The sequence below is a fragment of the Thunnus maccoyii genome, chromosome 11 (genome assembly GCF_910596095.1).
Source record: "Thunnus maccoyii chromosome 11, fThuMac1.1, whole genome shotgun sequence".
NCBI lineage: Eukaryota > Metazoa > Chordata > Actinopteri > Scombriformes > Scombridae > Thunnus > Thunnus maccoyii.
Window position 1 is genome coordinate 25153787 of NC_056543.1, and position 27099 is coordinate 25180885.

Genomic DNA, 27099 nt, shown 5'->3' on the forward strand with positions numbered 1-27099 from the left:
GGCATTCATGTGGATGTTACTTTGACATGTACCACCTATCTAAACATTGTGCAGACCAAGTACACCCCGTCATGGTGATGGTATTCTCTCATGGCAGTGGCCTCTTACAATTGGATAATGCCACACTGCAAAAATGATTTAGGAATGGTTTGAGGAACATGATAAAGAGTTCAAGGTGTTACCTTGACCAAATTCCCCCAAATCTCAATCTGATTGAGAATCTGTGGGATGTGGTGGAAAAATAAGTCCGATCCATGGAGGCCCCACCTCTGGTCTTGGTGCCAGATATCAGAGGACACCTTCAGAGGTCTTTTTGGAGTCCATGCCTCCATTGGTCAGAGCTGTTTTGGTGGCATGAGGGGGACCTACACAATATTAGGCAGGTTGTTTTAAAGTTATAGCTGATCAGCGTATGTACAGACATCACCACATTTCAGTAACTACAAATGTATCTGAGAATTGCCTTGAATGATTATCAGATAAAAGTGAAGTTTCAGTTTCACCCCCTCTGTCTGTCCATATGCACGATACCTCTCTTGATTACCCACGCGTGAGCTTTCGATTTCTCTCTCTCCCTCACTTTTTTTTTTTTTTTTTTTGACGAGTTGGTTAACTGACATTTAAATGTTGGTATCATAGAATTTCTTTCCATTCCTGGTAGCAACACCAAGTCATGAAAGCCAGGCAGCCTCTGACCCACACTCAACCCGGGTTGAGAGGAGGCTCTTGGAGGAGGGTTGGCTGACGCGTATCGACCCGCACAGACAGATCCTGTGACTGTGTTGGTCTGAATGGGGTATAAATGTCAGAATTTCTTGTCTTGTGAAAGTAGAATTAGGCGAGGGCACAAGATGGATTATTTTCAGATTTGCCGTTAGGGTTGGCCTAAATATTTGTATAAATTTGTAATTAACATGTTCTGTTTCTTTGTCTTTTTTTTCAGGGCAATCAAGGCGTTCCAGGAGGTGCTTTACATTGACCCCAGTTTCTCAAGAGCTAAAGAGATTCATCTGAGACTGGGACTCATGTTTAAAGTCAACACAGACTACGAGTCAAGCTTAAAGGTAAATCCAAATGGTTGGGAAAAATTTGAAACTTGTGTGATGGAGCGACTCAAAACTTCAGGGAGTTGTGTTTTAATTTTGATTTTCAGCGTTGTCAACCTGGCAACACATAAAATGCATTTCACTTGCACCTTTTCAAGATGATATATTTAGTCAATCATCATGGTTTGGGTGCAATGATTAATTTGTTGCATTGATATGTTTATTATAAATTATGCCAATTCGACTCAACTGATCTACTAAATAATTAGTTTGAATTGCTCTAGCTTTAAGAATGATCAATATAAAATACATGAAATCAAACTGATTGAGATTCTTGGAAAAAGATATAATCAGAATACTCACTTTAGATGGAAATAGTCAAGATTAACACACAGTAAGTTACAAATGCAGTAACATGCAACAATTGTGAGCAGATATATTATAAGAAATAATCTTTACATATAGCGGTATGATCCATGGATATTTCCGTCCATTCATCCCAGTATGTTTATAACAACATTACCGCGGTGGAATCATTTCCGTTCTGCGTTATGTGCCTGATGTGTAGTCATAGAAGCCTCCTTCCTGCCTAAATAGACCTGACCTCCCTAGTCCTCAGATTAACAAAGGCTGATGGATCATTTGTCCCATCTGTCTGAGCTAAGCCCTGTCTGCTACTATCTTCCTGACACCTGTGAGCCGTAGATGCACAGACAGTAACGAGGAGCTCTCTGACTGGAGCCTATGGATCTATTGTTGTCTGAGAGTCCTGGTTCCCTTTAGGGACAGACTGCTATCTGATCTCAGGCTTTGTCACGCTCCAGACATTCTGTCACAAGACTATTTCTTGTACTTTTTTAATGCATTAGCATACTATTTAGTCATGCAAACCGTTGTTTACTCACAGGCTAAGTGCTGGATGGAGTAATTCCTGTTATTTCTGTAGTTCTGTTATTGTTTCAACAGACATGCTGAGTATTATGAGTTGCAAAAAGCTAGTATTTATTGCAGGGCTGTTACATTGGATGGCATTTTTACAATTGTAACTGATATTTTGTCTACCCCTCTACAATTAAATCAAGTCTGTGGAGTGAGAGATGATGTATATATGTATATGTGTGTTGAGGCTTTGGTGGTTCAGTGCTGAGCTAAGTAGGCTGCACGTGCTGCACGTCCTCACTCTGCCGTGGATGCACCCCTCCCTCTGAGTCCCGGCTCATTGCCAGCATCACACACCTACTGACACAATCTCTCCTACACACACACAGACAGACACACGCACACACACTACACGCACACGACTGCCCCAGTTGTCTACAGGGAGGAGTGGGTGTACGTTTAGAGGAGCAGAGATTGAATAAAGGTAAGAGAGACCAGAGAAGGGAAATGGAGAAGGGAAAACAGGAAATTGTTAGAAAAGACTGCAGATGATGAGTTTGAGGAGGAAGGGGATGTAGAGGCAGATTTTATGAAGGATGCATGTTCAAATACCCTTCCTCTACATTCATTCTGATGATGGAGAGATGCCTGCAGTTTCTGAGAATACATTGTAACCCAATTAGGACCCTGCCGCTGCAGTTTTGCATGATTTGACCTAACTGATATTCTTAACCCCACGCTCCTCTGAACGTCCACAGACACTCACACTGACTCCATTCCATTAGTGGCTGCTAATGTAGCCAATGAGAGAAACGGGGAAATGAAATGACAAGAGTGCGCTTGTGCACTGTATACCGGTAAGGTGATGAGTTGGCTGTCTCTACAGAGCCGTGTAGCCATAGAGAAGAGCTTTGAGCTGAGAAAAAAGGTGAGATAGAGGAAGGGAGGGGAGAGAGAGGAGGAGGGGGTGGGGTGTGTGGTGTGCCTGCCTGTTCCAGCTTTGAGGTATTGTGTGTCATCTCTCTGCACTCTCCACTGCAGCTGTCTGCTGAATAGTAATCACTGACACCAGGATAGAAGAAGGGGAGGGAGGGAGAGAGAGAGAGAGAGAGAGAGGGAGAGAGAGAAAAAAAGAAAGATAGCAGAGAGAGAGAGAGAGAGAGAGGAAGGCGAGACATGGGGAGGGAGGTGGAATGCCAAGCTGACAATCCTGCTGCATTATCTGCCTGGTGGTAGAGCAAAGTGTGAAAGAGAAGGAAGGGAAGGATAGAGGAGACCGAGGGAGAGATCTACAGGAGGATGCAGTGGGGTTCCAAGAGGAGTGTGATATGACAGCGATCTAGGTAATGCATTTGCGTACGTGTTTGAGTGTATTCTCTGACATTAGGCATCTGACTGTGATGAGTATGTCTGATGTTTCGTGCCTCACAGCTCTGCTTAAAAAGGAGTTTATTCTGAGCAGGGTCCTGTGTGTGTGTGTGTGTGTGTGTGTGTGTGTGTGTGTGTGTGTCTGTGTGAGTGCGCACGTGCAAGAGTGTAGAAGCTCCATTGGCCCTGGGTGAAGCATGCAAAGAAAGATCCAGCTGGACGGTGCTTGATTTTTATCTGTCTGACATTGACCGTCTGTGTAGTTGCTGCTGCAAGGCTACGGGCTCCTCCTTTTAAGTGTGTGTGTGTGTGTGTTTGTGGTTAGCTATCTTTTTTTTGCCCCAGCCTAGATGGCAGATACTGATATTTGCTTTTAAGGTTACAGCACACCTTTTTTTTTTCTTCTAAGAAATCCATTGCAGTTGACCAGTGGAGTACGGCAACACCAGCAGCTCAGTCTGTGTGTTGGATTCTTGTAGGCAGTTCCTGGTTTCAGGAAGGTCTCAAGAGCTGTGAGTCCATACTGACCCAGATAAGAGACATTGGTGGCGCCTTTTTAAACGCACGAACGCTGTGTGTGACTGCATTAGGTCACGGTGCAACCTTGAAGCTACCTATGGGTGCCTGAGTGTTCCCTTTTACAGGATTACAGGATCAGACATCTAGCTGTAATTTAATATTTTTCACTCTAGCAGCTCAGGTGGCTCTCATCTGCTGGTGGCTGATTCCCTAAAGCACTACAGTACACAATACTTTAATAAAGCATAAGCTCAAAATCATGGTGTACCAATATGTCAACATATAAGGGAAGTGACAGTTGTATGGTAGCCCTGAGGAGTCAAGAGAAACCCAGATAGCTGTCTCCGTAGCTGTGTGACGTACTCGTGTGCTAATCTGTTCAATGACCCTTGATGTCGATATTGGCTAGTAACGTGCCACGCCTTGGCAGCCAAGCTAAGTCTCTGTAGACATCTGCCTTACATGATGGGATAGGTTACTATTATAATTACTGGATGTCAGTGTCTCATTTTGAGGTCTTCTGGTTGGACAGGAGGATGGAGGGAAGGTTGAAGCATGATGAATTATCCAGAGACAAGAATATTGATGATTCAGTCCCTCGAGTTATCAGTTTCCTCTCATGTTACAGTCAACAGGGTTCATTCATAGTTTGCTGTAGATCTGTAGAGTCTTCTAGTAAAGCAGACAGGATGGAGGAGGATTAAAAAAAAAATCTCTCTGGTTTCCTAACCATCCGGTGCTTTATGTTCAGAGATCTATCGTTACTAGTTGGAATGTTTCTTTTTATATCCTGCAATCACTATTTGTATGTGCAACATGAAAATGCAGACTCTTGATTTTGTACAGGTTTATGCATTTCCGTCATAATAAAATATCTTTTTTTTTCTCCTTCTTTTCTGCAGCATTTTCAGCTGGCTTTGATCGACTCCAATCTCTGCACTTTGTCCAAAGCTGAAAGTAAGTAATAATGCTATTATTACCAGAGGCCACATGGTACCTAGTGTAATGTAATAATAGATTAGATGCACCAGCTCGTCACTTGTAGATATTACATATTGAAAGGGCACAAGAATATTTCTACAAAGCAAATTTTCCTCTCTGCTGCCGTTTCCCTGCTGACTCTGCCCAAGACTGGGGTTGCCTAGGAGACAGCACAAGGAGAGAGAGCTGGAAGTGTTTGCAAGCACATTGCACATACACACTGTGATTTCAGATTACAGGCACACTCTGGGGAAACTGTCCTACTCCCCCTCCCATCTGTGCTCCATACTGTTTGCAATCTGTACCCACAGAGGTCCATGGGCTAAATATGTAATATGTTTCATTTTTTAACATGTTAACCCTTTTTCTTTTTCTTTTTTCCCACAGTTCAGTTCCACATTGCTCATTTATATGAGATCCAGGTAAGCTGTCTATTCTAGTTTCTGTTTGAATATTAAGAGTAGTTTAACATTGTATCTCACGTTTTTGAACAGTCATACAGACAGATTTGGAAATTATAACAAGTTGTAATATTTAAAAAAAAAAAAAAATGCTGCAGTGTTCCCCTTTTCTCTCTTTTTTTCTCTGAGTATGGCAAGTTTGAGATATATATATATATATATATATATATATATATATATATATATATATATATATATATATATATATATATATATATATATATATATATTTATATTTATTTGCTGTTATTCTTTTGCTCACATCATATCTTTCAAATTCTCAAGGTCCTGTGGTTAAATGTAAGAGGAAATTAATCATTTATCTTGTGTAGTAGAGCGAGGGATTAGTGAGTGATCATTTATCTTGCCTTGACAAACACACACAAACACACACACACACACACACACACACACACACATGCGTGGGTAGTTGGTTATTCTGTTGACTGAAGTCACTGAATTAGGTTACTGTTTCTCTTTTTGTTTTATGGACCATTTTGAACCAGATTGAATTGCCAGAGAATTTTCTCCTGTTTACTCCATTACCAAGTGATGGCCTGTGATTCTGAAGCGTGTGACTGTTAGCACCATTCATGAAAGCTTAATGTTTTGTAGGCCTATAATTTCCACCTTTAACCCTCAAATGTTCCTCTTTGCTTGAGTAAGAGGACTTGGGAGCTGTTGTTGCACACTGATCTTTTAACTTTCTTTGTTTTGACATTTAATTACACAAAGGAATGAATGATCATATTCTTACTGGCAATCCACATAGAAAGCGAGACGTAAGATGCACAGAAGTGCGTTCTGTCTGTTCTGAACAGACAAAACGCAGCCAGCCTGCATTTGCCCACAGAACCAGCCGTCTGTCAGCAGCAGTTTCTGAGGACAGCGGGCGGCCAAACTGCCTTCACCTGGCTGACTGACAGCAGAAATTTACAGAGCCAAAATAATTTTCATGTCAGCTTCATGGGAAGAAATCAACAGTGTTTGTATTTATTGATTCATTGATTTTATTTCCCTGCCCACCATAGCCAGTGAGGGGAATCTGCCTGTAGTGAAACTGGCAAGTTCACAGGCAGACTGGGAGCCTTGATCAAACAATATAGACACTGTTACTAAGTTCAAAACCTAGATATACAGCGGGGGATTTCTGTGATTTTAAAACGGCTACCTGTGCAGATTACACTTCACTAAATGTGACTCGGAGACTTGGAGAGTAAAAAAACACAGGGGGTCCTGGGTTGGGTCTCTCAAACTCAGTGTGGATTGATACATTTAATAAAATGGAAGCGTATCCGTTCCATGAGATGTGCGAGTGACGGATGTCTCTCTATGTGGTTTGGCCGTTAGCCCTTTTAATTTGGTGTCCATCAAATGAAAAGCTTGTGTGTAGATGTATAGATGGACGTATATAGATGTTACATGACGCTATATCACCAAGCTGTTACTGGTGGTTGAAGTATGGGAACGGCTATTTTTATTTCATCATGACAGTTGCAGACAACTAATCTGCGTTATCAGCCCTCACACTTTTGTGCACATCAGAGCGTGCCGCAGTCGGGCATGTAGATGTCTTCAGGCCTGGACTCTTATCAGATTTTGCACAAAGGTGTTACATATCACTTCCTGTGTCCGCTATGTGGCGCTAGAGAACAGTAGGCAGCACCAAATTTGTTGTTGCTCTGGTTAATTCTCTAGGAGGAGTTTGTTAAAGAACAACGCCTGCAAATGGCAAAAACTGTATTGAAATTGCACATTAAATTTAAAATAGCTGACTTCCTGTTGAACTTACGGTATGGCTCCAAGAGTCCGGAGATGTTAAATCTGCCTCCCAAATTCCATTCATCTTCATCAAATTTAAAGGTGAGGGTTTTAACTTTGGTATTTTATAGGGGGCGCTATTGAGCCATTTTGACACTCTCAATACCCATAGAACATAATTTCCCCTCAAATATTCCACTGTAATGCAAAGAGGAAGAAGAAATTTCCTCAAATACAATAAGGCCTTCACACCACTTGGTGCTCGGATGATAATAACAATAATAATAATAATAATAATAATCTGCACAAAAACAATAGCTTCCTCACACTTCGTGCCAGGGACCATTGGGCCCTGGCACTTTCATGCTCGGGCCCTAAATGTGTTTAGTGAGTGGGAGCAAATGTTTTGAGTGGGCCACCCCAACAGAGTCTGCACATTAAACATTGTTTGATTTTATTAGGGTAATTGCTTTCTGTGAGCAATTATTGATCTTTGCTGTCATAGACGAAAGGCTTTGTTAATAGGGTTCAGTTGCTTGTCATTGACAAGTATTTTCAGTTTTGGCCGCAACACACGCTTTTCGGACCAAACAGTTCTAGGGACTCCCTGAGAGGAACTAACCACTGGGGAGCTCTGCCTAGAACTTCATATCTTCGAGGGCTTTTTTTCTTTTTGTATTCACACCAACAACAGGAACCTTGAAGTGACATAAGCTGGCCAGTGGTTGGTAGTAACAACAACAACAACAACAACAAGATAGAGAACGCTGTGATTAGAGCTGTGTGTTTGTTGTGTGTCATGGGTTTCATGATACTAACAGTGTTGTAAAGGGGACATATGAATTTAGACAAGGCGGTTGTTTTACACAGGTTTTTAAAAATAGTGGTTGCTGGTGCTGCATTGGCTCATGAGTTCAACCAATCAGTGTATACTTACATCTAAACCAATCACCGTACACTTAGCTCACACAAGGTTCCTGTTGTGCTGGGAGAGTACCTGAAGTAGGAGCTTAAAAAGTCCCTCAAAACAGCGTTCTGAGAACTGCGATCATTTCCAGTTCCTGCACTGCGCTCACAATAAAAAAGGCGTGGTTCCTCAAACAGTTCTTAGAACTGTGAGAAAGTTCTTGCGGTTCAAAAGTGCCTCTTGATATGAAAGTCACTACCTTGTTAGACTCAAGGAGACGGAAAAGAAGGAAGGCTCATTATTTCACAATACCAGCGTTCTAAGATCTGCTTGGTGCCACTTCTATTGAAGCCTATGAGAGATGCATGGAGAAGCACACCTATATCATATGAAGATATATATATGAAGAAATGCCTCTACCAAAGAAAGAACACACTTCAGAGAATACTGACTGATTTTTCCAAGTGTGCACATTTGTTTATTTGCTGTTGATCTCCACATAGTATCCAAAGATGATTATAACTACACTTTGCAAATTAAAATGATCACCATGACAAATAAAAATAGTTGCAAGTTAAGTGTCACTTGAAAATATTGTTGTGTAGGATAGATACATATTGTTAACAAATTACTTGTTACTATAACATAGTAACAGTATGCTATGGTTACAACACTATAGTATTGTAACCATAGCAACAATAGTGTAGTAAGCTGTAGGTCCATCACTCACAGTGACATCTTGACTTTCTCCATTACTTTACCAACTTTATTATTAACAGGATAAGATTTATTCCAGCCGTTCAACACAGAGCCAGTGCTTCTTTCTCACAGTTGGAAATTAGATTAACTCGACACTTAGCTAAATCTACTTGGATTTCTTTAAAGGTGACACTTGGAGAAACTGACAACCACAACTGTGAAAATAGCTGGGAGAAAAGCATTAGACAACTCACTCACGCTGTCTGGCTGCACACTCTTGAGGAAGGGGCACGCAGGACACTATGAAACTTGAAATTCATGCTACATTACCACCTGTCACTCATGCAGCATTCAATTAAGTGCAATCCAAAGTGTCTTCTTAGGCTTCATCTGTTTTACTTAGACATTTAAGTACATGGTGCTGCTCCTGTCTTTAGGCTGTCATTGAATTGCATTGCGTTACAGTGTGTACTTCCACTGTGCTGCTAAATAGCATTTAATTCACAGCCATGGTTTGATAATTGATAAACCAGTATAAACCATTTTGGCATTTGCAAGTTGTGAACTGTATATAATTGTGGGGCATGTTTTTTTCTGGAATAGTAAAGTTGTTTTTTGTTTTAGCTTTTAGGATTTTACCTCTTTACTTTGGTTTTTGTTTTAATGAGTCTTGTGCTTTGAGTTGATCGTGGGAGTCAAATAACTATTGAGATTTTATATGTTATGTTATATGTTTGTTGTCTGGACCAGGCCTGGCTGGATGACAATCATTAGTCCAAGCAGGAAGGAACCACTAAGAGGCTCCCTCATTTATATGCCCCAAGTGTCAGTGTTTACCCTGAGGTGTCTTTATGGTGCACAGACAGGAAGAGTCCAGGACCAGACAGTGTGTGTGTGTGTGTGTGTGTGCATGCATATACGCTCACACACACACACACACACACACACTCCTGGACATTTGGAGCTTTAGGGTCTGTAGAGATTGGGGGTGGTTGCTTCTAAGACGACTGCGTTTGAGCTGATAAGAGAACATTCAGCCTGCATGCACACACCTCTACGTATCGTTTCAGGCCCAAGGTCAATAAGGTCGCCAAGTTAAAACAAACAGTGGGCGCAGCTCAAGGCGGACATCTCAGGTTTCCCCAAAATACAAAGCATGGACTGCAACGGACACACATATACACCTAAGCGCAGACACGCACACACTTAAAGCTTCCAGACGTGTTGAGTCTGGCCTGTCGTCTTCCACTCTGACCCTCCCCCGTGTGTGTGTGTGTGTGTGTGTGTGTGTGTGTGTGTGTTTGTCTGGCTGGTCATTACAAGTGTGCGGAGGTCTTTAGACTCTTTGTGTCTGTCCAGATAGAACCATAAAACACACTGACCCTCCTGTCTGGCTTAAACAACCTCTCCGTCTCTCTCCCTCTCTCTCTCTCTCTCTTCGTTTTCCTCCTCTCATTCTGCCTGCAGAAGAAGTACAGAGCGGCGAAAGAAGCGTATGAAAGTCTTTTGCAGACAGAAAATCTTCCTGCACAGGTGAAGGCAACCACACTGCAACAACTTGGTGAGTGTCGCTCAGTCATGGAATAATCTCATACTCTTGTCTCCCCATGTAACAGATTACACTCGGTGTAATTTGTTTTTTGGTATTCTTTATCTTTAACTACTTTGTATGGTATTGGGATTGTGCTTTGTGTGCATTATACTACATGCTGTCTTTTGGTTGAGTTGTATTTGTTCCCACGCTAGTTTTCCGCTACTTTGTACCTGTTTTTCAAAGTGATGGTGTCAGCGTGTCTGTTGCAACAGCGCTTTGTTTTCTCTCGTTCCCTTCCCCCCACAGAGAGTGTAGAGACGCATGGGCAACACACATGCAAAATTATGTTGCATTAGCTCTTTAAGAAGAGGAGTTTGGAAAACTATTTTGCCTATAAATATCATGTTGCAATCAAATCTCACTATGTATAAACTTAAATTTAACTCTGTACACACTCCTGAATGATTGGGGAGAATTTTAGATTTTTTTATGACAATTACACAAACTTAGAGTTGTGTCGTAATGTTTTACTGTGATGTTGCTTGAAGAAAAAATATGTTAACCGCATGAAATATTATCTATGTCGCAAATCTGAAATCATTTGTTGATCATTCCATGACAATAGGTCTGATTGTGCTGATAATGTGGATCAGAGGCAGATGGAATATTTGAATTAGATGCAACAGTAAGAAATAAAACTGAAACAATAACATTTGTCGGCCGGAGTCAAACAAAACGGTTTAGCTCAGGTTTGTTGCATCTCGGTTCACTAAGTCTCCAGCGCGCTACAAAGCTGTAAGCTGAACTCATCTGGTGTATCATTGTGTTTTGTTGATCTTGTAAAAAGCTATTTCCAGAGACGGCTCGCAACCCGAGAAGATGCTAATCACAGTGATACACAGTGACAGGTGACACCACATGAAGTGCTAAGAAAAATCTGATAAATGTTCAAGTTAATGCAAATGTGCTACGACATGTAGTCATGACAACGGAGATTAACCAGTAAAGCAGAATGCAAATCCCACATTTATGTCGCGTGTTTATCAGTCACTAACTTGTACATATTCCCGTCAGGCTTTGGGAAGCGGTCAAAATGATTCTCTCTGGCAGTTAGCATTTTTCAGACTGTCTTAATGTCTTTTTATAAGGTCTTCCACATGTGACGGCTGTAATTCTTGGTTGCTTGACAGATGATTTGGTCCATGTTTTTTTTGCAGTAAAGACATCAGGAGATGCTTTGGACTCATTTTCACTTGTTATTGATTTCAGAAGCCTTATAAATTCCTGTTGGTAAAACTGGGCAAACAAAAACATTTTTAGGGCCGACTAACTCTAAAAGACACGCTATAAATGTACTTGAAGACACTCACTAGCCTACAAACAGCCAGTAATGCAACACTGCAACACTCTCTCCATTCAAAAAGAATATCTGATGTTATGAATTGTCTAGTCCTAAGATAGAGGATGACCCCACTTTTTCAAATGTAACTACTAAAGGAAAATAGGCCATTATAGTATGCTTTTTATTTGTCATCAAAAAAACTGACAGTGAAAGCTAATTTTAGAGCTACACATTAGGAGTTGGATATATACATTTGGGTTTCAGGACATCCTTCAAGACTGTGGGAGGCAGTAATGATGGTTTCAGTCTCTTCATCTTATCTCTTCACTTACTGTAGACAGATATGTTGATGTTGTGGATATTTCTTGAGGTATGCTGCTGGCTTTATATGGAATACTTTTAGCAGCTTTGATTTTCCTTCACAGCCTTAATGACAGAATGATTATATGTTGTCTGTTGCAGAAGTACTAAACAAGTCCAATATGTAGAAGTCAAGTATCAGCAGCAGTCAAGTGCTCTTGAGCTCAGAGAGCGTAGCAGTCAATATTTACATGGCGTACCAAATAGAACCGCATAGAACTTCAGTTTTACTGTGTCAAATCATGTGAGGTGATTCAGTTGCTTTGTATTAACAGAAAATTTGATTTGTTACCATCTTTCAAATAGTGTGAATAAAGCAGGTTATGTCAAGCTCCAAATTTCAAATTTACCTGCATTTGGTGGTTGATTTGTGTTCATGGCGGTTTATAAATAAAGCTTTAACTGTATCTACAGGTTTATAATCATTAAAGCATAGCTTCAGTCAGAATTCTAGATTAACACTCCTCCAGACATTTTCTTGTGCAAACGCAGAGAGATTTCCATTTTTCTTCAGCCGCAGCGTAGACAGCCACCCCCCACCCGTTCACCCAGTTGTAAAAACCATTCCCAGTCTAGCCCGCTGAGGTTGTCATGGTGACCTGTGGAACTTGCCACAGGTGTGTAGGAGATGAACCGGGGAGGTCTGTGATTGCACTGCGACTGTCTTCCTGAGAGATTGTTTATTTGCTGTAAAATGCCCATCTCTACCTTGTGTGCTTTGGGTGTGTGTGCGTTGGGAGGAGTTGTTTGTAAAGGCTGGCTCATGTGAGACCTTTTGAAGTAAGTATATGTGTGTGTGTGTGTGTGTGTGTGTTTGTGTTTTGTGTGAGAGGAAGACCCCCTCCCCCTCTTTGTCTGCTTCTTTCCTCCCTTCCTCTTTCATTGAAGAGCTTTGCAAGGACAGGCCATTTGTTTTGTTTGAGACTCTTCTATTTGCACATGAGACAGTGGATTCACCTTTTTGATGGCATATTGTGTCTGTGGGTTCAGCTAGGTGACTTTACCTGTTCTACATCGCTTTAAATCTACAAGTACACATAAAAGAAACTACTGAGTACTGGTTGTAATTTAGCCTTTAAATATAAGGGCAAAGCCAGATAGTTTTGTCAGTGTTGTTTGAGCCTGATCTTGCATACTCAGCCCTGAACTTTTGCTCTGCCCTTCCAGGCTGGATGCATCACACGGTGGAGCAGCTGGGGGATAAAGGCACCAAGGACAGCTATGCCATCCAGTGTCTGCAGAAGTCTCTAGAAGCAGACCCGAACTCTGGCCAGTCCTGGTACTTTCTCGGCAGGTAAGACAAACAAGGGCGTGAATGTTTGATAATTTTTCAGGGCTGGCCTCTAACCTTTTAGTACTGATTAGGCTGTTTGTTTTACCCAAAAGCCATCTGCCAGGGTTCTTTGATAATAATCTCGAGTACTTGAGCTTTATGATGGTTGAATGTAGTGATTAATGCGCATGCAGGCATGGGCTTCACACCAAATTGGAGGCAAATGGAGGCAAATAGCAGGTGTTGGATCAGATTGGCATGCGCCCAAATTTGCTGGTTTACATTGTATTTTTTTATTTAACAAAATATATTTCTGGTGGGCAAGAGAGCTCAACGCACTGCAACTAATGGAAACATGCTAATGAACAAAACATGCAAATTATGAAAAAAATGGTACATGTAGATAAAGATGATAGATGAATTGATTCTTTGTCCGTCTCTTCTCCTCCAGGTGCTACTCCAGTATTGGGAAGGTGCAGGATGCCTTCATCTCCTATCGTCAGTCCATTGATAAGTCGGAGGCCAGTGCTGACACCTGGTGCTCCATAGGGTAAGAACAGAATCGGGCGCTGTCTCGTTATACTGAGAGGCATATGTAACATGTCTTGCTTGGGGAAATGGTTGATCCATCTGTTCAAGGGTGGCTTGTGCTGAGGCTCTCAAAATGCCTCATGGAGCTACAGCAACTGTAGTGTGAGAGGTGGATAACAAAGCAAAATGAGAGTGAGAAAGGGTGTTTTAGATGGATGTAAGACGCATTGAGAGTTGGTATGGCTCAGAAAGATGAGGACCTAAATCCTGGACATTGGCAAGACAATCACCTGCCCTCCTTGCCTTTGCCTCCAGGGTGCTCTACCAGCAGCAGAACCAGCCTATGGACGCACTGCAGGCCTACATCTGTGCTGTTCAACTGGACCACAACCACTCCGCCGCCTGGATGGACCTGGGCACACTCTACGAATCCTGCGGCCAGCCGCATGACGCTATCAAATGCTACATCAATGCTACACGCAGCAAGACCTGCCTCAACACTGCTGCACTCACACAACGCATCAAACTGCTGCAGGTAGGGCTGGCATTTAGATGAATAATACCATCAAGCAACCCCGTTTGTTAGATGTTGTGGAGTATTTTGGTGCGTGTGTGTGTGTATTGAAGTGATGTGTTTATTGCCAAGCATTTCCAAAGCAATCAGCTTTTTAAAAAAATGCAGATTGTGCTTTTTGTCATTTTGATTTCTGACCACTGAGATATGAATAATAATTCATATTGGTGTGTTTAAACACATTTTTTTCTCACTTGTAATTGTAAAGCATACATTCATGGCATTGAACATTTGTTATATTCTGTATACACTTACCTGAAACGCCACCTTTTGGGTGACAAGTAGTCTTGTGTAGTGCCTTTCTTGTTGGACTCAAGTTAAGCACTAAAGTATGTGTCTTACACAATTTCTCCTAGGCTCAGTTGTGTAACCTACAGCCAGGTAGTCTGCAGAATAAGAGTAAAATGCTTCCTAGTATTGAGGAGGCGTGGAGCCTACCCATTCCTGCTGAGCTCACGTCCAGGCAGGGGGCCTTGAACACTGCACAGGCACAGCAGGTGAGACCCAGCTTATACAAGAGACTCCAGCCTTTTGGAAACTACTTGAACAATATATTTATGAGGAATATTAAACTGAAGCCTTGCTCTGATACTTTCAGATGTTTTATCCTAAACAGACAGTATTAATGTATTTAAAATTCTAGTTTACACTCAATATGGGCTTTGGCGACAAAAGATAAAATGGGACAGAGTCTGAAGGAATTGGAGCAAGGCCTGTATTACAGTAATCTAATTATTTGAGTAGTTGACCCTCATAGCACCTCTCTGGGTCACATGACAATTGTAAAAATGATTAAGGAACGCTATAAAGAACTTATTATTAACGCAGAGATGTCATTGCAACATACTTGGCAAACTGCAAGACTGAATATGCTGCATGTTTAATGGATACAGTATATTAAGTAGTATAAATGCATGTGTTTCTGTGTCATGTATTTGACAGTTTTATCTCAGTTGTTCTTTTTAAAAAATGATTCAAACTGGAGCAGCTGGTTTTTACTTGTCACATCCCTCATTAGACAAATCTCAGCCATGCACATTAGGTAAACAGGCTGATCCTCAACCACCATCAACACATCTTTGTTTTGTTTTTTTGTACACATCTGCGCTGTTTTCATGCAGTTTTGTCTATTACAATCTTGAACACTGACATCATCCTATTTTGGAATAACATCACTTCCATCATTAGCAGTCGCTCTGTTTTTAATAAAAGTAATTCGAAGAAAAACAGATGTTAGTTGACTTCTACTTGCTCCAGTATTGAAGTTTGAGGTGTGAGTGATTAAATATAATCAACTTTTATGGGTAATCATTATTTATGATGCGACCCATGGCTGGGAAGGCGGGAAAGTGTCAACAACCAGTGAAAACTCTGGAGTGACCAGAATATGTGGTCTGCATGTCTAAACAACCCTCCACTAATGCAACTAATGTTGCATTATCCCACAATCACAGCATGAATACTCTGATTATGACCTTAATCAACAACTGTCAATTAGATTAAGGTGTTACCACAAACCATATTTTAATTGGAGTATTGCCATACATGCATTATTTAAACGCTCAAATTGTTGTGCATGTAAATGTAGTCAGTGTATCCGATGTCATTGTGCAGAAAAGTTTGGATTTATGATTGTGTTTTTCATTAGATTAGTGCACATTTTGAACTGTGGTTTTGTTGAAGAAGGGAAGAAAAGAACTCACAACTTATGTTCCTGTGCTGGATTTCTAGGCCTGTAAAGGGGAGGCAGGCCAGGCCGCCAGCAATCACACAGACCCACAGGCCAGTCCTGCCAAAAGGAAACGCACTGCCAGCCCAGCTAAGGTACTGCTAAGAACATTAACATCACTATTCTGCTGAGCAATAGAGAGTTCGAGCAGGGATACAGATTTTCTTTTTCTTTTTGTCTCGGGTACAGGGTGCTGCAGATTCATGGGCAAACAGCCCCAATCAACAGCAGATCCCCAGCTGGTACCTAACGCCACAGAAGCTTCAGGTAGGAACCCTCTCATGTCTTGTATGCTAAATTGAACTTTTTTGTTTGCATTTTATTTAATCTGGCATCGGGAAAAATTCAAGGAAACCTTATACACTGAGTCAGATGTGCAGAAGTTCACTCTCAGAATTAAAATACATGATTTTCTCACCCCTGAAGCATGTCTTCTACCCAGTATAGGTTATAGCATAGCAACAGAGCCGACATGTGTGGCCTGTGAAGAGAACTGTGATTGGTCAGCTTAGGCTTCGGTTGTTTTGGAGATTTTTGATAATGAGGCATCAACAAAAGAAGCCTGCTGTAAACTGGGCTTCACAAGTTTAACTCCACCTTGATAGGAAAAGGAAGTGTGAGCAGATGCAGGTTGCTAAAAATACTGGAAGCTTGACATCAAAGACACAAGAACAATCTTGATGAGCGGGTATGATGGACAGATCAGCGGGAAACAAAAAATACGTGTGTCCTTGGTAAAGTTGATTTATAAATACCAAGTTGAACTCTTCTTAGCCTCTTCACAGGTGTGCAAAATCAAAAATGTCCATAAACTATTTATCACGTAGATGTGTACAGTATGTGTAGATGAGCATAAACATAAAAGACCAAACATCAGTTTTACATCAGGCGTTTTGGACAAAAAACATTTTTGTGCACAGGTCTTTAGTTTGAAACCATTTCTTTTCTGTGCAAACTATGTAGGATTTGTTTAACTGATTGTTTAAACTAATTTTGAGCTTCTGAATTAACACAAAAATGTTTCAAATGTGCAGCTCCTGGATCACTTGCGGACCAACCAAGCTAACCTCAAGCCCCTCCAGGTGCAGATGCTGGAGCAGTTGGAGAACCAGTTCTCCCTCATGCAGCAACATCAGCAGCAGGTACACACACGCTACTCAAGTTCAGGAGTTCAGCATTAAAACTTTAATGAACCTGCCAAGTGGGTCGAGCAGTAGAGTTTTCTTTGAGTTTATTTGACAGACAGGATTAAGGGGAAGGATTTAATCTCTGGTCCACGCTCCATAGCAGAAGGTGGTGGCCATGCACCTAATACTCTGGTTGCAAACCGCCGTTATAAACCAAAAAGAAGAAGAAGTTTTTTCAAACAGAGTGGTTCATCCTCTCAGCTGAGATGGACCGTTTCACCCTGATGGTCTCGGTGCTTCCTCTGCAGGCTCCACTTCACTCAGCTGCCTGACTACCTGCTGCTTCTTCCCATTTTAACCTGAATAACAAACCAGGGCTCGGTCGGATCCACACGGAGAGACGGGGCTAGCCGGGGCTAGCCGGGGCTAGCTGGGTGGTACAGCCAGCTAGCCTCTCTCTGTGTGGATCCAAACGGAGCACTGACCCCCATATCAGCAGAAATGTTCATTACAGGCTGAAGCAGATATTTCATTTTAAAGCCTTTATCAGCAGATACCGATGATGTGCAGATATTATTGTGCATCCCTACATAAATGTTGCATCTGCCATGTGATGCTCCTGTCTGCCTGATAAGTTCACTTGTGCTGATTTAGCAATACAGTGAGTTATTGAGAAATTGCAATGTTTGTCAGAGTTCCTGTTTGTTGATGAGAACCGCTGCTAGATGCTAACTGTTTAGCTACACTGCAGATATTTTGTTGTTCAATGGGCAGATCTCCCACAAGGTTTGAATTCTCATATTAATTCCAAAACCTTGCAACGCTGTTACAACCTATAATACTATTATGTTCAGTAATGTGACGTGTTAGAGAGTTTTTCCTAATGGATCTTGATGTCGTTTGCTTCTCTCACCTGTGTCAGATGAGGCAGCAGGCAGCAGCGGGTGGCCAGCCACGGCCCAGCCTTCCCAATGGTCCTTTGGCTGAGTCCTCTCACCACCACGCAGGCCTCTCCCGCACCTCCCCCCTGAATCACACAGCCATCCGACCCCCGTGTGTCACCCAGCCCACAGCCAACGGATCCTGTTCTTCAAGTCCCTCGTCGGCGCCACTGGGACACCAGGACACGGGCTCTCTGGGCAAAAATCACACCCTGGGACTGGGAGGTGGCGGCACGAGCAACGGAAACGTGCCTTACCCGCAGCAGAACTCTCTACCTCACAACTGCACAGCCGCCAGTCACCCCAGCACCAGCAGCACTACCAGTAGTCCCAGTCATGCAGACGAGGCATGGAGGAGCCAACAACGCAACACTACCACTCAGGTATCCCAGTGGCTCCTCTGACGTTGCCATGGTTACGACCTTTGCTTCGTTTTTCCCTCCTTTGTTCTGCATTTTCTTGTATTCCCTTTTTTTTGTTATGGTTAACATTATATGTGGTTCTGTTTTTTGTTTATTTAATGTATTGTGTATTTTTCAGAGTGCATTTTCTTGTCTTTCTCTCTGTCCAGGGGCTTCAAAAAGGTCCAGGTTCACATTCGGCAGGTCCCAATGGAGAACCCCCTTTCTCTTCCTCCTCCTCCCCTCAGACCTCTTTTTCTTCCTCTGGCATTCTGAATCAGGTTGGACATTCTTCTGGGCCCTGCACTGCCTCCTCCTCAGCCTCCTCTTTATCCCCCACCTCTCCCCAGACCACACCCAACCACTTGTCCTCACCTCCCCACTCCGCTACTACCTCAGGGGTCCACACCAAAGACACCACGCCTTCAGGGGGCAACAACAGCAGCAGTGGTGCTGCTGCCACTTTGCCATCAGGTCCTGAGGCAGCCGTCAGGCATTCCGCAGGGACACCCCTAAGTCCCAGCACCACCCCCGCGCAGGGATTGACTAATCACGTCCAACCGCGGGTGACGGACAGCTCTGCTAGCCTGTCTCAGCCTGGCTCTCCTGCCCCCGGCGTGCTCAGTTCAGACAATCCTCAGCTCTCAGCCTTGCTAAAGGGAAAAGCCAATACTACCAGTAATGATGATAACAATAACTGTAGTAACCACGGAGGGCCTTCCTCAGAGAAAATCAACAACGTCCACCCGGGTCTCCACGGTGCCGCCAAACCAATTTCAGAGAACTCATTGGCATCCTCGCCACTTTCAGCCACTGCTACACCCTCTCCACGCTCTGCAGACCCACATGCCACCAACAGCCTCTCCTGCCTTAACAGCCCGTCCAACACCAACAGTCAAGGGCCCACAGTCAACGGGAAGGGGCTGGAAGACTCACAGAGCCCAATGAAGGTAGAGCCTTCTGCAGCAGCTCATAAACACACAGTCCCTGCTGGTCTGGCACCCTGGTCCTCAGTTTCCATCTATCCTAGCTCCAGTGAAGTTCTCAAAGCATGCAGGTAAGAAGCCTACAGGACTCAGTTATGTAGTCAAACTATGACAACATGTGGTATTCAAACTTTTCTTTTGTGTGTGTGAGTTTGAGAGAGAGACACTGTGTATGAATGAATACATTGGGGAGCAGTAATGCACTGAATGGTTTGATAGTGGAACACTTTTTGGTCATTTTACATCTTTAAAGTCATTTATTTTCGGTGATTGAAATGTCTTCCTTCTCAAGCGCTCCAGGTGTTAAATGTTAGGCAAGCAATTATCTAAAAGTGTAGTTCCTGTAGTTAGCGACCAATAAGAATTGATCATGATGGTAACTGTATGTTGGCGAAGCTCTGGTGGCTCTGGTTGTAATGTATCGGTGGAAAATGGTAAATAACATAATTGAATCAGTTAACCAATCAGGAGCTGTGTTGTTGAGTATTATTGAGCGAGTTGTGTGCAAAACACTGCTTAGTGCATTCACCAGCTCGTTGTCAACTGAAAAAGGTGATACCACATGACACTGAGTGATTGTGGCAGTTAAGCAGCAGCAGACACGTTCAGATGTGAAATCATGTGCAAAAGTGAGTAATGTGTTGATTTTTAGCTGCTTTTGGAAAATGTCATGACATTATGACCCTGCACTATGTGCTGGTTGTATTCATCATCGTCTTGTTTGGGTTCAAACTGACACTTTGCGTGTTTGACTCCAAATAACATATTTTTCACTGTAGCATTATGAGGGCTGCGCTAATGTCAGACATAGATTTGATGAGTACATCTTTGGGTATGCTGGTGTGCCTACCTACAATTTTTATTCTTGTAGGGATCGTCATGATGGTGTAATATTGCTCCTGTCACTTTACAACACCAACACCTTATGTTGGGAGGTCCTCATCATGTTTTTTTGCCCCCAAAGAGAGCAAGAGTCTTGTAGTTTTTGGCCAGTCCTCATGCAGGACCCTCTCCTATGGCGTGTTCACATCATATCGTTCAGACCATAATTGTCAGAAAAAACATTGACGTCAGCCTCCTAAGTTGGAGATATTAGCGCTTTCTGACAGCTACAATATCTACCGCTTGGCAAAAAGCTGCAAATGTGTCAGTAAACCGCTGGAGAAATGTCTGTTACATCAAAATAAAATCCAGTATTGACACTTATGCAATCAGTCTGGCTAATTTAATAGGAGCTATAAACAGTTTGTATCTGGTTTCACTTGTTAACAAACTGCTACAAATATGAACCACAACATAAGTAGCCCATTTAGGCTATTTAAATGACTCTTAGTGGGGGTAACCATTTTGGAACAATGTGAGCACTCCCAAGTCGCAACAACGGCACGTTGTTTTTTATGCCAGTGCATGAATGTAACATTAGGGCACGTGTTGGAGTTCCTGCCTCCTGTTCTTTCATGGGTCAGAACTGCTCTATCCCAGCTCACTGGCCTGCTTTATAAACCAGTTGTATCATGCAGTTTTGTAGACCTAACATGTATTTTAACCTTTATTTTACCAGGTAAGTAATGCCAAAGACATCAACCATCACCAGTTGAAGGGGTGACGGTTATGAATATAGAAATTGTCTTCTCCCCTCCCTTCTGGCATAGTGCAGTAGTTAACAATGAACAAAGGACTGACAGTGGATCATCAGGCATCAGTAGTACTAATTGATTTCAAAAAAGAAAAAAGAAGGTTTGATCAGCTCATGATATGTGCTTGTTATACACATTACTTCACTACTACAGTTCAGTAAAAAAAAAAAAGATTTGATTTGAAAAGCTAGCTTCTTTCTCAATGTGCTGCTTAAAGTAAAAAAAATCTCAAATGTTATCTCAAATGTCCAAAAGTCAGGCCGCTGTATATTTGATTGCAAGTGTTTTGATGTTAGCTGGAAAAGAAGCAACATAGTTTTGCTTGTAAAAGTTCTTTTTATTTTCAAGTAGCCTGTTCTGCATACTACATAATGTTGCACATTGATGGTTGCATTACTTGACCATAAATTGACTGATCTCCTCCTCTCCCCTTTGCTCCGGCTGCAGAAACCTGGGGAAGAACGGTCTGTCCACTAGCAGCATCATCCTGGACAAGTGTCCCCCGCCACGACCCCCCCGCCCGCCCTCCCCTCCACTGCCAAAGGACAAACTCAATCCCCCAACGCCCAGTATTTATGTGCGTACAGCCAACACCGTAGAAGGAGAAGTACTCATGATGTTGTTGTGTGCAATGTTAGAGCAACAGTATCTTGGCAACAGCAACAAATACAAACACTAGTTGGCTCCTCTTAATGTGTTGATTAATAAGTCTGGTGTCGGTCCACCTTCCTCTGACTAATTCCGTGTCTCTTCTCTGACATACAGCTAGAAAACAAGCGGGATGCCTTCTTCCCTCCTCTCCATCAGTTCTGCACCAACGCTGCCAACCCGGTCACCGTCATCAGAGGTCTGGCTGGAGCACTCAAACTCGGTAAGAGGCTGTTCCACATGTGCACAGAACATGGACTCGTCTTTGCTGAAACACGTTACAGACCGAATTTTTATTTTTCAGCGGTCTGAGTCTGTTTGATTTATCGATGCAGCTGTATGCATGGGTGATGTTTCTGTCTTTTGCTGTCTCACGTGGCTTTGTGGGTGTGTCTCTGTAATCATGTGAGGGAGTGTGTTCTGTGGATGAATTTGACATGTATGGCAACAGCACCACCTGCAAGTGGAAAATGTTACTGCACATGTTGGAGAAAACTAACATCTGCTCTTCTTTTACATTTATGTAATAATGATCTGACAAATTGTTTACTGTTTATTTATTAAGAAGTTGTGTTGCAATAGTACCCTACCCACACACCTTCACCCACCTGCCCCACTCCCTTTTTACTTACTGTTGGTGAGATTGGCAGTTCCCACCCTGTTCTCCTTCAGTCATAGGATCACTAAATGATGCAATATACAACAAAGTATTTAGGACATGAATATAGATATAAAGCATGAATCAAAATCTTTTTTTTATTTTAGGTAAATGTTGTTTTAAACACTGCACTTGACTTTGCACTAACCACTCTTCTTCTTCTGGCTTCTTCCTTCCCATCATCCAGACTTGGGCTTGTTCTCTACCAAGACACTGGTTGAGGCGAATCCAGACCATCTGGTGGAAGTGCGGACCCAGTTGGCTCAGCCCACTGATGAAAACTGGGACCCCAGTGGCAGCAGGAAGATGTGGCGCTGCGAGAGCAGCCGCTCCCACACCACTATCATCAAATACGCCCAGTACCAGGCCTCCTCCTTCCAGGAGTCTCTGCGGGTCAGTGGGAGATGGATACATGCACTTGAGACAGATTAGTACTGGGCAGTGCACCAAGCTGGAAAACGCTGGAAAGCTGTGCAGCAGACTAACTGGAGTTGAACCAGTGTTTTTGTTTCTAAATATTTAACTCAGAATTCAAAACCATAAGATTTTGTCCACGCAGGAATGCACACACAGAGGTGTTGCTAAATATTTGATCAGATATAGATTTTATTTTAACCAGTTTGTTGTTTTTTAGTACAATAAGAATATTGTAGTTTGATCAGACTGCACAGACTTAATAAATAGCTTTCAGCTAATTCTACAGACTTTTTCCAATAGCTGACAATACTTTCAATACAATTTGTTTGCGGTAGGAGGAGAATGAGAAGAAGAAGGAGGTGGAGGCAGAAGCAGGTTCCTCAGACAGGTGAGTTTTCTTTGCCTTTCTGTCATCTCAGATCTCATTTCTCAGATTATGTGAAAATTTTCATTTCCTGAAACTAACAAATGATGTACTCTCATGTCAGTCTAATGCGGCGAAGGAAAGGTCCTTTCAAACACATCAAATTTGGCACCAACATCGACCTCTCTGATGATAAGAAGTAAGTGAACTGTGTAATATATATCGGACCAAACAATGTCACGTTTGTCTGGATGATGGAAGAAAACATGGTTTGTTTTTTTATTGTCTCACGCTGCATGTAACTTTTACTCTGTACAGGTGGAAACAGCAGCTTCAGGAGTTGAGTAAGCTGCCAGCCTTTTCCCGGGTGGTTTCAGCCGGCAATTTGCTCAGCCATGTAGGACACACCATCCTGGGCATGAATACTGTCCAGCTCTACATGAAGGTGCCAGGGAGCAGGACACCAGGTACACATGGACAGAGTTAATATTGCTTTTTCTGTATTGTCATTTTTGTCATTCTGTTAGTAATTACATCCTTTCCTTTGTAGGTCACCAAGAGAACAATAATTTCTGCTCAGTCAACATTAACATTGGTCCTGGTGACTGTGAGTGGTTTGCTGTGCCTGAACCGTACTGGGGTGTCATCAACGACTTCTGTGAAAAGTACGTCACCAGACATGAAACATTCTTCATTTCTACATGTACAGCAGTGTATCCCGAGAGTCGACACTGATAGCTATGCATGTGTGTTTTTTTTTTTTACAGGAACAACATTAACTTCCTGATGGGTTCCTGGTGGCCCAACCTGGAGGACCTGTATGAGACCAATGTGCCTGTTTATCGCTTCATCCAGCGTCCTGGAGACCTGGTGTGGCTCAACACAGGCACTATCCACTGGGTTCAGGCCATCGGCTGGTGCAACAATATCGCATGGAATGTCGGACCCCTCACAGGTAAGAATAAGACTGAGATGAGAGATTTTAAATAGTCTTACATAGGAAATGTTTTATGGATGTTGATGCTCATTACTGTGCCGCCTGCTGAGAGAAACAAAAAAAGTATCCATCAAAACTGTCAGTACAGGTGCAAGCATGAGCGGCTGCATGCTGCTAACAGAGAGCCTGTATGCTTTGTAAATCTCCCATGGATAAACACTTATCCAGTGTTGCACCAATGCACAGATGAAAATGAAGAATTCCTCTCTGTTTCTGTCAGCCCATCAGTACAAGCTGGCAGTGGAGCGCTACGAATGGAACAAACTGCAGAGTGTCAAATCCATCGTTCCCATGATCCACCTCTCCTGGAACATGGCCAGGAACATCAAAGTGTCGGACCACAAGCTCTTTGAGATGATCAAGTAAGAACTCATTGTTTCTGTAAAGACCTACTTTCTAACTGGGTTAGAGCTGCAAAGATTAGTGGACTAATCAATGTGTCTATCAATAGAAAATGAATCGCCAACTATTTTGGTAACAAAAAAAAATTCTCTGGTTCCAGCCTCTTAAATATGAATATTTTCTGGTTTCTTTAGTCCTCTGTGATCGTAAACTGAATGTCTTTGTGTTGTGGATTGTTGGACGCATCATGAGCTTCGGGAAACATCAAAATTTTTCTCCATTTCATGACATTTGATACACCAAATGACTAATCAATTAATTGAGAAAATAATCAACAGATTTATCGATATTAAAAACAATCATTAGTTGCAGCCTTAAACTGGGTGCTTTTTTCTGTTTGTTTGTTTGTTTGTTTTTGTCACACTGAACTCATCCAATGTGTGTGTGTGTGTGTGTTAGGTATTGTCTGTTGCGCACTCTGAAGCAATGCCAAATGCAACGAGAGCTGCTATTGGCTGCTGGGAAGGACCTGGTGTGGCACGGGAGGACCCAGAATGAACCGGCACACTACTGCAGTATCTGTGAGGTAAGCACCCGTAGACTCAACCTCACCTAGATCCTTACTGCTGCAGGAGTTTCATGTGACTGGCATTGTTCTTCTTTTTTCACGCTTCTCTGCCTGTCTCTCGTGACCAGGTGGAGGTGTTTGACTTGCTGTTCGTAACCAGCGAGAGCAACAGCAGGAAAACATACGTGGTGCACTGCCAGGACTGTGCCCGAAGGGGGAACGCTAACCTGGACAACTTTGTGGTGCTAGAGCAGTATAAGATAGAAGACCTCATGCAGGTTTATGACCAGTTCACACTTGTAAGTATGAGGCACAAAACCACCAGCAGTACCTGTCCTATTCAGACCATCAGAACCAGTCATTGATGTTTTATGAGTTTTGTCTGCAGGACTGAGTGTGTTTTCTCTCCGCAGGCGAGTCCCTTGCCTTCCTCCTCTTGATGGTAACATTCTGTTGTTGAGGACAGTTTGAACCACAATGGACTTAATCGGAAACTCTCCGGAAACCTTCTTTTTTTCTGATATTCAGGAAGTAAGCCGGCAGTCCTCCAACTGCGCTCTGTAGCTATCCCATAAGGCAGCTGCGTGAAAGCTGTGTGTCTATGCAACCTGCCCAGAGTGGTGTGCCTCCCCCCAGTGGACTGGAGGGTGACGGCAGCTCCTCCTGTCACCATGACCAGACTGTTCTACTGCTGGCTCAGCTGGACTTCTCTAGAAAAACACACATGATCCCACATAAAATGATGAAATAAAGTTTTGTACATATTATGTTTTAACTGGCAACATCGTCACACAAAGACTACTTACTTCATGGTTTTCTTTTTCCTTTTTTTTTTTTTTTTTTTTTTTTTTGTATTCTGTTTGTGGGTTGATAACAAAAGCTTTTGTTTCCTCCCCTCCATGAGATGAGTGATTAGCATAGCTGGTCTTTTTGTATGTTAGGTAGACAAATCCTTGATCAGGAAAACAAGATTAAAAACTGTTTTGTAATGTGAAAAGTTGAGTGATATATTCTTTGCGACATTTCCCCAGTTTTTTCTTTCTTTCTTTCTTTTTTTTTTAAATCAGTGAAAACTTTATTTGCTGGAACTATGACGAGTCTTTGGTTACTTGCATCGGGGGGAGAGGAAATAATTTGTAGACAAACAGCCAAGTCACAGAGAAAAAGGGTTGCACACAGACAAAAGAGTGAACTTTAATTTGTGTCTTTTTTTATTTTGATGTAAATTTACATTATTTATAAATGCATATTTATTGCTTGAAAATATTTGTTGATGGAATGCTGTAATATTTTTCTTGAGTACCTGCCATTAAATTTGAAGGAGCCTTGTGATTTTGAGCACGGCCCCTCATACATTTTCTATATAAATAAAACTGCTTAGTAAGCATTGTACAGAGACCTTACCTTGAAATTGGTTTATTGTTTGAAGGATGTTTTATGCGTCAATAAACAAAAACTGTCTTTATTTACATCTGCAGCTTTTTGTACTCATTCAGAATTTTTTTAATTCTTATGATATTGATTCAACTAAAGCAGCTCCTTGCTTCATTGGTGAAAATATCTTTTGCCTTGACAGTTATCCAGCTTTCAGACTGTGAGCTGGATAACAGTGCAAAGTAAAACAAAGACCCTCAAGTTTTGAATATGTGCATTAAAACAAGCTGTTCTGGGTTTTCTGCATAAAATTACAGGGAATTAACAGAAAGATGAAATGAGGCCAATACTTCTGCAGTAAATCCAGTCTAAAAGGTAGTAAGTCTATATTTTGCATAAATTGGAGACTCTTTCTTCTATTATGCATTATGTAATGTGACTTGCACAAGAACACTACAATAAGGTAGATCCATCTAGTGTTTGGACTAGAACCTGGTTTGTCCAGCTGGTTGCTTCTGCCAGAGCATCTCTGTCAACGACCGGTATAAAATGTGTGAGGAGCTGCTGCGCATGCTCAGCTGATCCTGTACTGACTGAGTCCACCTGGCAGGAGGGGTGTCTGCAGAGAACGACGAAAGCACCAAACACAGAAAACTGAAAAGCAGAACTGAGAGG

At 42.2% G+C, this 27099-nt stretch overlaps 1 protein-coding gene across 1 annotated transcript in view; it reads left to right on the forward strand.

Annotated features, from left to right (window-relative positions):
• kdm6a (lysine (K)-specific demethylase 6A) overlaps window positions 1–26519 on the forward strand; it is a 44240-nt gene extending 17721 nt beyond the window's left edge. The window contains exons 6-30 of the mRNA XM_042427059.1: window positions 944–1064; window positions 4715–4769; window positions 5181–5215; window positions 10089–10182; window positions 13025–13151; window positions 13582–13680; window positions 13977–14196; window positions 14592–14732; window positions 15967–16059; window positions 16154–16231; window positions 16999–17106; window positions 18014–18415; window positions 18604–19490; window positions 21504–21633; window positions 21822–21927; window positions 22550–22755; window positions 23115–23167; window positions 23268–23342; window positions 23462–23610; window positions 23694–23808; window positions 23911–24098; window positions 24361–24502; window positions 24942–25068; window positions 25179–25349; window positions 25464–26519. Coding sequence (XP_042282993.1) covers window positions 944–1064; window positions 4715–4769; window positions 5181–5215; window positions 10089–10182; window positions 13025–13151; window positions 13582–13680; window positions 13977–14196; window positions 14592–14732; window positions 15967–16059; window positions 16154–16231; window positions 16999–17106; window positions 18014–18415; window positions 18604–19490; window positions 21504–21633; window positions 21822–21927; window positions 22550–22755; window positions 23115–23167; window positions 23268–23342; window positions 23462–23610; window positions 23694–23808; window positions 23911–24098; window positions 24361–24502; window positions 24942–25068; window positions 25179–25349; window positions 25464–25490 — 3949 coding nt within the window. The 3' untranslated portion in view covers window positions 25491–26519. The remainder of the gene's footprint in view (window positions 1–943; window positions 1065–4714; window positions 4770–5180; window positions 5216–10088; window positions 10183–13024; window positions 13152–13581; window positions 13681–13976; window positions 14197–14591; window positions 14733–15966; window positions 16060–16153; window positions 16232–16998; window positions 17107–18013; window positions 18416–18603; window positions 19491–21503; window positions 21634–21821; window positions 21928–22549; window positions 22756–23114; window positions 23168–23267; window positions 23343–23461; window positions 23611–23693; window positions 23809–23910; window positions 24099–24360; window positions 24503–24941; window positions 25069–25178; window positions 25350–25463) is intronic.
• Window positions 26520–27099: the final 580 nt, after the last annotated feature.